This window comes from Homarus americanus, unplaced genomic scaffold, assembly GCF_018991925.1.
Source record: "Homarus americanus isolate GMGI-L3 unplaced genomic scaffold, GMGI_Hamer_2.0 scaffold32583, whole genome shotgun sequence".
Classification (NCBI taxonomy): Eukaryota; Metazoa; Arthropoda; class Malacostraca; order Decapoda; family Nephropidae; genus Homarus; species Homarus americanus.
In genome coordinates, this window is record NW_024713129.1 from 4,777,389 (window position 1) to 4,789,815 (window position 12,427).

General features: G+C 38.4%; 1 protein-coding gene across 3 annotated transcripts in view; it reads right to left on the bottom strand.

Moving 5' to 3' along the window:
• Positions 1-12,427, bottom strand: part of LOC121866348 — a 56,028-nt gene that overhangs the window by 23,394 nt on the left and 20,207 nt on the right. For all 3 annotated transcript variants that reach the window (XM_042365976.1, XM_042365983.1, XM_042365970.1), the window contains exons 3-5: positions 9,967-12,096; positions 5,451-6,249; positions 635-1,955 (exon numbers count right to left, since the gene is read on the bottom strand). In XM_042365976.1, coding sequence (XP_042221910.1) covers positions 635-1,955; positions 5,451-6,249; positions 9,967-12,096 — 4,250 coding nt within the window. The remainder of the gene's footprint in view (positions 1-634; positions 1,956-5,450; positions 6,250-9,966; positions 12,097-12,427) is intronic.

Genomic DNA, 12,427 nt, shown 5'->3' on the forward strand with positions numbered 1-12,427 from the left:
AACATACGGTATCACGCAACCTCCAGGACTCCCGTCTCCTAGCATTATGGGACGCCATACATGGCAAACATGTGGGAGAGTATTTCAGTCCTGGTGGTCTGGGCTGGGAATGATGCTGTTGACCTGCTCTCAAAACCAGCAGCAGAATAGGAGCCATTTTGTCTATATCCTCCTCCGTGACCCACCTAGTTTGGAAAACCCTTCCCCTCCCTCCAAGGAGGAAGGAAGAGGGGCCAAGCTCCTCTCTGGGTACGGCTCACCGGATCATTGGAACTCACAAGTCCCCCCCAGCACAGCAAAGCAACTCCCACTCGGTGGAGTGATGGATATAAAAAATGCCAGTTACTTAAACGAGCTTAAGAGTAAAGTGTTGAATAATTTAGCCTTCATTTTAAACTGTATCACTATTACAGATAAAGATAATCCTTGTGTAACTACAGTATTATTTATTTCTCACAGGTCTACCAGTTAGTCATAGTCTTATAAGAATGAGACAACTCTACTAGTTATATTGCTGAAAACTTATTTACTATACAGTATATATCTTTTGTAAAAATTTTATTCATTAAACCAAATTGCAAATTTTAAAAAATATTTCTAAATGTACAGTAAGGTAACATAAGCAAATGCTTACCTGCTCATTCACTGTAGTAAGTCTTGTATTTATGACAATTTTCATAACCTTGCTAGGTGACTGTGAATTTGAAATTTTACTTAATGCTCCTTTATGTTCATCTTGCAGAAGCACATAGATCTGCTTATAACCAGCCTCTTGGATTTGTCTGATGAGGTTGCTGCTCAACTTGGTGTCTGGCATTTGGTGATCAGTTAAGTGTTTTGTTAGATCTTGGAGAAGAGGTCCTAGTCCAAGTCTTTTATTTGAGATGAGACTTGGAAATGTTTCTGGTGAGGTATATGAGCACAGGAGAGACAACTTAAATGTATCCCCTTGATGCGAGTTACAAAGCCCTTCCTTTAGATGGCTGCGGAGACAACTGACAGTGAGCTGTGGTTTATAGCAAATGCAACATATGTATATGACTTTGTGCTTGAGCAAATGTCTTCTTAATGTTCCATGATGTAAGGGCTGAGTATCACAAACTTCACACTTGACAACTGCCTTAGAAACATTAGAACTGTGAGTAGCTATGTGTTTATTGGCCAACAGCTTCTCATAGAATAATTTACTGCATACAGGGCACTGATAGATAAGACCTTGCTTATTTTGTTCCTGTTTTTTTTTTCGTAAACACCTTTTGTAGTTCATTCCCTCTTCATTCCGATGGCTGAGATATATATGACTTTTAAGAGAATTTGAGGTACTGTAAGGCTTTTGGCATAACTGACAAATATGTCTACTTGGATTGTGCGTCTCCAAGTGATCTCTATAATGGGCTTTAATTCGAGCTCTGAAATCACACTTATCACAAGCATAAAGGTTTTGTGTGTGATTACGATAGTGAGAGTAAAGTGCACTAACATTCGTGGTTGCAAAATCACAATCGGGACAAGTGAAAGCTTTTTTTGACATATGTTTTGCACAATGCCTTCGGCACAACAACAATGTCCTAAACAGAACCTTACATTCTCGACATACATACATGGCCATTCCTCGTTTATTTGGTGCCCCTTTATCATGACAAACTTTGTCAATAATACTATCCACAAAACTTAAGTCAATCTGGGCAATCCACTTATGAAGTCGCTCCTGTTGTCTTGGATTAGAGAACAGGGGCAATGTTGGTATTGCATGCAGGTAGGGAGTTTCAGAACTTGTTCTTGGTAGCACTGTGAGGTCTGCATTTACACCTGACAATAAAGAAGGAGTAGTGTCTGTATTTGGGATTGACTTAGGACCTTGCAAAGGTTTGACTTCTCCTTTATATCTGCACTCCTTATCATCAGCAGCTTGGCCTTCTGGTTGTGGAACTTGTTCTGAATGATCTTCTTTTGACCTGTAGTGTAAGCAAAAAAGGTACAATATCAAGAAAGGTCTTTCACAGTTACAAGCAATGAGTGATATAAATAAAACTGAATATTATACTTCTTGAGACATATTACAACAATCAGAATGTATTTCCAAGATTTCACAGTGAGCACGATGAAAACTTTCCGAGTGGTGGAAAATTACCGTCTCCAAGGACTCTGTAGTCATTTATTGCCTATTCAACTTGCCAACAGCCAACCATTTACATCTCATACTGCAGAGAATTTACCTCTTGTATCCTTACCCTTAAATACCCCTTCAGTTTCTCTCTTGAATTCATCTACTTAATAATTTTCTCCTGCTACATAATCCATCTTTTATTCATGGCACATACTGTATCCTTAACCTATACAGTCAGTTCTGCTATAACATGATAGTTGTGTTCTTGTAAAACATTGTGTTATAGAAATTCGCGTAATAGAAATAACAGGGCTTATGGAGAAAATAGGGTTAGGTGCAGATTACTACTCGAAATCGAAAAAAAATTTCGAAGTTAGCCTAACACAAAGGTTAGCACAGTCGAAATAAATGATACATTCATATCTAATAATGAAATCATACAGTAAATGTAACACTTTACCTTGAAAAAATATGAATATAACTTGATGGGGGAGAAGGGTGATTTTGAGGTTGATAACATCGAGCTTCTCTTCAAGGGTTATAGCCTTTCTATTACGATCATCACCGGGAATGCGATCACCAGAACGCTTCTTGGAGATATTCTTCTTTACCATATTCACAGTTAATACCACAAAATTGGAGAAATAGTAAGCAAAAATGGCGTTACAGCAAACAAGCGTTCGCGTTACACAAATATTGTTCCTCTATTCAAAAATCGCGTTAGAGCCAATTCGCGTTGTCAAAACACGCGTTATAGCAGAACTCACTGTACTGTATACTGCAGCTTGTTAGTCACAATTAATACTCATGACATTAAACACTTATAACACCATTTTCTTGCTATACTTAACAACATCTTTCACGAAAAGATTAGTACAGTACTTTGTCCTGCTCAGCTATCAACAACTTTAAACATACCAGACTTAAGTTATTCACTTCATTTCACATTTGTATTTCAAACCTAACAAACTCATTCCATGAATTTCAAAGACATTTAACTTTTACATTCACTTCTGCTCTTGTCTGAATCCTATATATCTTTGAGGGTTAAAGACTCCTTATGGCTAAAGTATCCTTCATCTTCTCTTGGCGTGGATTTGACAGGGATGTGACCCACATCCCTAACATGCCCCTCCAGTACTGGTTCAGTACCGTGATTTCCACAAGGCAACAGTATCCCTGTATAGTATCTCAACCTGTGACTTGGTTGTCATTATGAGTGAGGTGTCTAAAACCCAAAGTTTTTAAATTCCTCAATCATCTTTCCTTTATATCTAACCTTTCCCATTAAACACAAACCAGTACTGTACATAAGTGATATTCTATTGTACCACATGTATCTTTCCTTAGTAGATCAGCCTATTGCTATAAATACATACATATTAATGGCATCATACTGTATTAATCCATACCAAAAGAATGTAAACACGTCACAAATGTGTTTTTCTCAAGTCTAAAATACAACAAAGTAAAATGTATTAAAAAATAGAGGTAATAGTTAAATATTAGTCTACAAGAATAGGCAATTTAATATACAGTATTTCAGAAAGTAGAAGAACAAGAACTGGTTAACAACAATTAATCTATACAATACAGGTTTAACCTCTCCAATCTGGCCCCCTCGGGACTTGACCAGAGCTGTACCATAGAATTTACCTAACCGCAGATGGGCAATATATTACCCTACCCAAAATTATACAAGTTTGTGTACACAGCCTTCGGAACACTGGCCGATGCTCACATAGCAACGCAGCCCAGCTGGGATGCTGCTTCTGCCTTCACCACAGCAATGGGGCTCCCTCAGCATGCTAACTCACACACAAAATGTTTATTTCCTTTATGTTTTTCATCTCATGAATTTTTTTTCACATTCTGTATGTAGGATTGTGTGTGTATGTAACTGAGCAAAAAAAAAGTGAAGAAAGTTATGTCTGTCTACCCAAAATTAAGAATTGAAAAATTACCATAACAGCTCACAGCTCAGCCTAGAAGCGAGAGGTCTAAGGGAATGTAGTTACACTGACGACCCTAACATGGCAACAATGTCACCAGCGATGTTAATAGACGCAAAAGAAAAGAAAATTATCTGTAAATCTTCATTTGTATCAGGTATTTATAGAATTAAATCGGCATACAGTACAGTATACAGGTATAGTGAATAATGGGTACAGTAGGCAAGCCCAGGATAAAAGAGCTGTATGGGCGGTAATTGTTCACCGTAAAGGACCCATAAAAATGCATGATTTGTAACCTGTCAAAAATATTATGCATATACAGTACTGTACTATACAGTACTGTTCGACCCCTATGCTACAGTAGTGTGAGACCTATAGAGGTTCTCTGTGTTTGTTTATGAGTAGACCATGAACTATCTTAAGACATTAGAAGTCTCTGGGCTGTTATAAATCATTAGTTAGGTCTAGGATTACAGTACAAGTACAGTAATTCAAGTTGTATTTACAATTAATGTTGTGGATTACTTTTTGTATTCTACATTTAAGTGCCAAGGATTACCAGTCACCACAGCCAAAGGAGTTTAGTGAGGAATCCCCCAAAAGCCTCATTGCATATAGTACAGCACAGTACAACTGTACTACTGTTTGCTGTATATAGGTTGCTCTGAACTATGTAGTGCCAAGTTATGAAATATCACAATTTATCACTTATCATATATATAAATACCAATATACAGTAACAAATATGATTTTTAAAAGTACTGTACCATATATGCATTTATCTTTTATTAATTGGTTCATGTACCCTTTTCTATGCCAATTAGTTTTAAAAACTCATTCCCCTAAGTTCATATTTCCAACTTATTCAGTCCCCATACTCAATCTTAAAACCTAGATGAAAAGCGAACGTGGGTCCCATAGGCATGACTGCCCATTTGGGACAGTGTTGATACAGCACACTGTATAATAAGCCTGCGATACACTAGGAGGCAGCATGGCCGGTACTGCACTCAACCGCATTCACTTCCCAAGTTGTAAACTTAGGTACCCATTTACAGTTAGATAAACTGGGAGCGTCCAGGAATCAAACCACTGTCCCCCAGCACAGGAGGCAAGTGCTGAACCACTGGATATTGATTGAGCTGTGATTGAATGAAAATATGTGAAGTTAAAGCAGAAAATTTTCCAAATATGACTCAGGAAACATACCACTCAACTTACAAGGTAAATATTTTACACTTATATTTGAACCTTCATACTCCTGAACTTGTTACATTCTTTGTTTGGTATACCAGTACAGTACATCAAAGTACAGTACAGAACTCAATCACCTGATGAAAACTGCTGTTCAATATTGTACATGTAACAGAGATACATAACAAACTCACCTTGTGCCATAACCCAGAGAGTCAACTTTTGGTGGCCTCCCTCGCTTCCTCCTCTCACCGCCACTAGGCTTAGGTTTAGTTTTTGCTTTATAATATTTACTTCCTTTCCACTCCTCTCCCAAGTCTTCTTCAGGTACAATATCTTGATGCAGTTTAAAATTAGTGTCTTTGTGACTATCTCCACTTGCAAAAGCTTCTTGGACTTTACCTTGTGATAGAAGAGGGATTGCAAAACTCTCCATATCTGTATGACTTAACTGTTCAAGACTGAACTGCCACATGCAACATTTATGTTTGTCAAACTGTCGCTGTTTTATGAAGGTTTTATTACAATCAATGCACATAAATTTATTGTTTTCAAACTTAAAATTCTTTTCTTTTGTCAGCTCCATATTTTTTTCAGGGTTTGAAATCATGTCTTCTTTTCTTGGTCTACCCAATTTTCTCTTTACTGTTCTTTTGTTGGTGGTTAACCTGGCAGAGCTGTCCTCAGGACTCATTTGCAAACTACCATTCCCCTCAACTGCCAGACAATTACCAGATCCTCTGGAAGTCATTTCTGTGTTAAGGGTAATTCCATGGCGAAATATAGGGTCTGCATCATTTAAGATATCACTGTTTTCACTGTACGAAGATGGGAGTGCACAAAACTTCCAAACACTCTGATTAACATTATCTAGGTCCTCAGGGTGACACATAGAGATGTGATTCAAAATTTCAACCTGTGACAATGTAAATTTGTTGCACTGACGACAGACAAACACCTGACTCCCCTGAGAAGCAGATGTTCCCTGGTATCCTGAAAAATAATCAAATGTTTTTTAAAACAAATGAGAAAAATGAAGGATTGAATCCTGAAATCATATTTTGGAGTGAAGCCCACAGCCCAGAGGTTCTCATGATACACACTGTTTACTGGGAGATCAAGGTCTCTACACTGTCCTTTATAATGCAAGCCAGTGTTAATCTGTTAACCCATTAGGGAACACCAATCACCATTCCATCCCCATCATACCATCAGCCTCATATGAAGGAGACTACATGTGGTGTTGCTCTTAAGGCTACTGTCAACCATCTTTGATTTCCAGCTCAAACTGACATTCTGAAATTCAGTTTTAGCTGGGATTTTTGCTGCTTAATCAAATACTTGAGAGGTACACTCGGAAACCATATTCTCTAGCCCACCTGGGTCGGTGCTGGAGGTTAGTACAGTGTCCTTTCTGGATGGGGGCCAACTCTAACTATCATGAGGCAACACACGCACGAACACACACAGTCATAGTACGGCTGTATAGATGATATTATGTATAAATATTGTATATGGCATTTTATACTCTGCATTATCTTCATTATATATGACCACGAAGAAAAATTACCATAGGTTGTAGTTATGAAAGTATGAATGGAAATAAACACTTCCAAACCACCCAGTGAGTCCACACAACGTTTACAGCACTTGTGTGTGTGCCAGACCACGATGCTTCCACCACACCCCATCATTCGCGTAACTATATGAAATATTGTGTTTAATTTAACTACATATTTCAAAAACCTTAAATTACATGTGGATCAGTCACTCCTCATTTGACACACTTATAGTGTAATACTCTGACCATCTCACCTGGGCACATGGAGGCCCACGGTAACTCTCGCGGGGCAACATACGCACGAACACACAAGTTATGATATGAACCCTTCCAGGCTTCACTATCATTATCATGTTATGTTCATCGTGCTCTGTATCTTAGTAACTAGTCATAGTATCAATACATGACAGTGTTATTAGTATAATATTGTAACTTTTCACCTACAGTTATTGTTGTAAATCATGGACAGGAAGGATACATAAATTGTAATATCAAGTGTATTGTTCGCTCATGGCCACCCCAAGTCAGACAACGCGTCACACAAAGTTGCACTGTGTGTGTGTGTGTGTGTGTGTGTGTGCGTGACGCATTAAGCTTCATCCTTAGTAGGTAAGATGTTTCATAAAGAGTTTCTCCCATTCGTCATTGTGAGCATCGTCCCAGAGCACATTGTTTCCATCAAAACCATGGTTCATCCTTATTTCCCTTCTTCCGTGTAACTATATCCATATGGCTAAGTGCTTGCTTTTCCTTTCTTTATTTACCAAAATAATGTGGATCAGTTACTCGTTATTTAACACATACATGCACTAAGAGCATCAAGATTGTTTTGTAGGCATGACTATTGGTTAATTGAAAACCCAAAAATATTTTTCACATTTATGATGCATAAATATTGTAAACATATCTATGTGATTATTGCAGTATATAACATATATTTAATGTCTGGACAGATTCCCAAGAGTGCTGCATATTAATGCATAGATTTTGTAAGCATATTTATGTGAAGTGACATAAAACCACACTTTTGGGGTTTCAATTAACCAATAGTCATGCCTACAAAACAATCTTGATGCTCTTAGTGCATGTATGTGTTAAATAACGAGTAACTGATCCACATTATTTTGGTAAATAAAGAAAGGAAAAGCAAGCACTTAGCCATATGGATATAGTTACACGGAAGAAGGGAAATAAGGATGAACCATGGTTTTGATGGAAACAATGTGCTCTGGGACGATGCTCACAATGACGAATGGGAGAAACTCTTTATGAAACATCTTACCTACTAAGGATGAAGCTTAATGCGTCACGCACACACGCACGCACGCGCACACACACACGCGCACACACACATACGCGTGCGCACACACACACACACACACACACACACACAGTGTAACTTTGTGTGACGCGTTGTCTGACTTGGGGTGGCCATGAGTAAACAATACACTTGATATTACAATTTATGTATCCTCCCTGTCCATGATTTACAACAATAACTGTAGGTAAAAAGTTACAATATTAGGGTAGAAGTCGCTGACCTAGCAGGGCCTGTCTCATTGTTCTCAGTCCGCCTATACAGTTCTTTCTTGTGCCCGCTATTCCCCTCACAACTCACAATGGCTGCCGCGGGACCCCCACCACCAGAGAAAAACATTGAATTACCTGGACCAAGCCATGATAATGTGAAGGAAATCATGGAGTTGGGGGAGAAACTTAAGCTCATCCTTGACAACGACCCAGACAAGCATCGTTATGAAGCGTCTAATAACCATCTGACGAAAGTTATGGAGCGGTATATCCAGATATATCTCGACAACATCATTGCTAGTCGTCAACGTAGTATTGAGGACTTCCTCGCCCGCAACCCACCACAACCACAGCCAGCCCAAGTCAGTGATAGTGATATTGACAGTGAGGATATGGACTTTGAGGGGTTTGTCTGGGAGGCCCTGCAAACCTCTGCGAGTAGTGAAAGTGAAAGTGATTCACCAGAGGGCAACTAATCTGCCCTCTGCCTTGGAACCAGCCGCCATCCACGTGTGCCGACCCAGCTTTTCTACTAACGTAAGTGTTAAAAAACCTAATATTGATATTTCTCTTAATTATTAATTGTGTGCATACCATCATAAAATTAAGATGTTATTTTTACAACGTAGGTATTGTGTCGGAAAAGTGGAGTTTGTGGGTCGGCCCAGTCTCTATTTCAATTAATCCCATATGTTCTGTTATTTCATTTTCGCATTTCTCGTTTTACGCGGACCTCCACAGGTTCAATTGACCGCGTAAATGCAGACTATACTGTACAGTATAGCTACTCAAACTAAAATGCATCATCATATTCTTCTATATCTTTCCTTCCCATATTGCTGTGCATTTACATTTATGTCTGCTAGATACAAGGGTATTACTGTACTGTACTCTCCAAGCTGCAAGATAAACATCCCTCCACTATGGTGTTTGTAGGGTAACTGAGTAGCTGTGAAATTTTTGGGGGTGAATTATTACTGGTGGTGACAGACGGCATCATTAGATGGCTTATGGCCCCTTCAGGATATTTGAAATGTGGCGGGAAACATCAATCCGTATATCATACATACATAGGACTCTGGTTCCCAAGTGTACGAGGTATGTGGGTAGGACTTAAAGGGTTAAATAACAGGTGCAATATATCACATCGTTATGTTTCCTAACCCAATTTCAGCTCAGGATCAGAATGGGTGACAGAAGACTCAGTAATTATGCCTCATAACCATTTTGAAAGAAGTGAAATGAAATTAACGTCCTAGGGACCATTAGTGCAGTTACACTAATGTAAACTTTTAAAGCAACATTCTAACTGGGTTGGAGCTTGCTTTATAAATCCTAGTTCAATAGGGCGAGTACCTATTTCTGTACCCATTTATGCTGATCCCATAAGCATATACTGTAGTCCCTGGGAAAATCACATTCTGCCAGGGACTATATGGTGAGTTAGTCTTACTGATCAAATGACCTGTAGGCCATAAAATTTTAATAAATCAATTCTTAACAGACAATATCAGGCAGAAAATGTAGCTGTCCTACTATAATATAAATGCAAAACATAATGAATTATTCTATATTATTTTGGGTAAACGTCAATATGAATTATTAAGAAATTTACTTACCTCCTGCAACTAAGGTAAATGTATTATCAGCATTTAGCAGCAATGTGTAGAGACCAGGAGTAGAAGCATAAGCTAAATCTGCCACATCAGTACTTCCAGGTCCAAGTTCACTACTATCCACAAAATTAATTTCTTCTCCATTTAAAATAGTAGTTTCACCACAAGATTGTGGAACTGTATGAACACCAACTTCTGGGGAAGAGTCTTCAGCATGACTTGTACAGCCACTCTCATCACTTACTACAACAGCAGCCTCAGTCTGGTTTCTTGGGTCAGTCCAGGTGGCCGAATTTCCACTATTTCTATTACTAGATTCTGATGCTACAATATCACTAGTTTTAGTTGTATTCCCATCATTTCCTGCTAAATTAATACTTTTACCAACCACTTCACTATTCCCTATGTTACAGAGGGTGCCAGTTTCATGGTTTGCTTCACTGACAATCTGAGGCACAATTTTCACAGCTGTCCTTCCACCAAACTCTGTATCAATCTTATTATTAGTTTCTGATGTCACACTACCGTTCCCTGCATTAAAATTTTCACAAGATGTTGCAGCAGGAGTCATAGCAGAAATACCTGATGCAGTATCATCATTAGTTCTTAAAGAGAATTCATCACTAAGTCTTGCAATAGTGTTATTACTAGAGGTTGTAGCTCCTGTACCATAGCAATCACTTGATCCTGATATTACCTCTCTGAGGGACACAACACTTGCTTCATTTTCTAACGAAACTATCCTGCTTATGTCAGACACTGATTTATCATAATTGCTCTCAGCAGGTTTATTTTCAAATTTTGAATCACTATTAATATACATACACGTAGTAGTGGTAATAATACTGCTGCCTTGGCTAAAATAGACTTTTTCAGCACTGAAGTCATTGGTAATATTCACATTAGTAGTAACAATGTTCCCTAGTGAAGTACAATGATCAGAATTTTCATATATTAAATTGTCCATATTGGCTGTAGTGTTCGTACACGACATAGGATTTGCTGTCGCATAAACACAACCATAGTTATCACTACTATAACTTTTGGCTCCTATCTTCCCACCTGTAACACCATCTTCAACTTTTTGTCGTACACAGTGGTCAGATACACTTGCTTCTACAGGCTGTTCTCTAACTCCATCAATTATAACTGAAAGGTCTGATGGAACTGCAATGGATGAATCTGTGCAATAATTTGGAAGACAGTCTTGAGTTGCAGTATAATCTTGCCTATTTAACTCACTAATCATACAAGTTACTTCCCTTTGATTTGATTGCAACTTGGATAATGTTTTTTTCTCCCTCTCACACTGAGGATCCATGAGAACCTCTTCTATGGCAGATCTTCCAGTTGTAGGTGCTGATAAAACACAAGGAGGCACATTGACTTTTGCAACCAATTCACAACTTTTCTCTGGAGTCTCTGACAGTTCAATCAAAATAACATCCTTGACTTCATCTTCAGACATGTTTTGTTGCACATCATCAAGACTAAGGCTTGGCTTACTTTGTTCAAGTTGTTTGTTTGCATCATTACTAGAAACTTGTGACAATGAACAAGGAGAGAGAATGGATACAGTTGAAACAGGAGAATTATATGACTGTAGTGAACCATTGGCAGGGATGGACATTTTCCTGTCAAATATTGATTCTATTAATTTTGTGCCATTAGTCCCTGGGGTGGAAACAAGGGGGCAATATTTTGAAGGAGCCAGAAAACTTGTGGAGCCTATGTCTGATCTGAAAGTGTCTGGCACTTTAGTGTTTGTACTACCAGTATCTGGAACTGACTTTGGTCTTTCTAAAGCTTCTGCAAATGAACAATTTGATTCCATGGTATCAATGACTGATGATCGTATTTGTGAAGAACTGGCAAGATACATGCTGAATAAAGCTGGAGCTGTTGAGTTTACTGAGGGGTTACTGAGTGATACAGAAGAACTGGTGTCACAGCTGTTTGGAGCCAAAGATAGTGAAGGAGTGGACACAGACAATGTTGAAGTAGTCGCTGTTGCACCAAACTGTGAAGTCGATGGACAGGAAATTGGCATCTGTGTTTTATAAGAAATCTCACACCCCAATTCTGTCTCAGTGCCCTGCTGAGATGATGCATTTCTTGGCAAATTCTGATGACCTGAAAAGGAAGTTTTAGCATGTGTAAAAAATTTTGTAATTATCCATCTAGGAATACTTAATACAATATACTGTATACATTTATGATGCAACTGTATTAGCTGATAATTTATGAGGTTGAAAAGGTTGAACAAGAAAATCCATCATAAGTAAAGAAGAAAAAGATGAAGACTTCAACTGTTCTCTGTATGACTGGAATCAGTGTACAATATTGGCAGCAACTGCACTGTCTGCATGAATAATGCAACCAAAAATGAGATCTTCCAGTAATACTGGTCAGGCACGGGGACAAAGCCAAGCCTCCGGCTTTGAAGCTGATGTCGAGAAAAGTG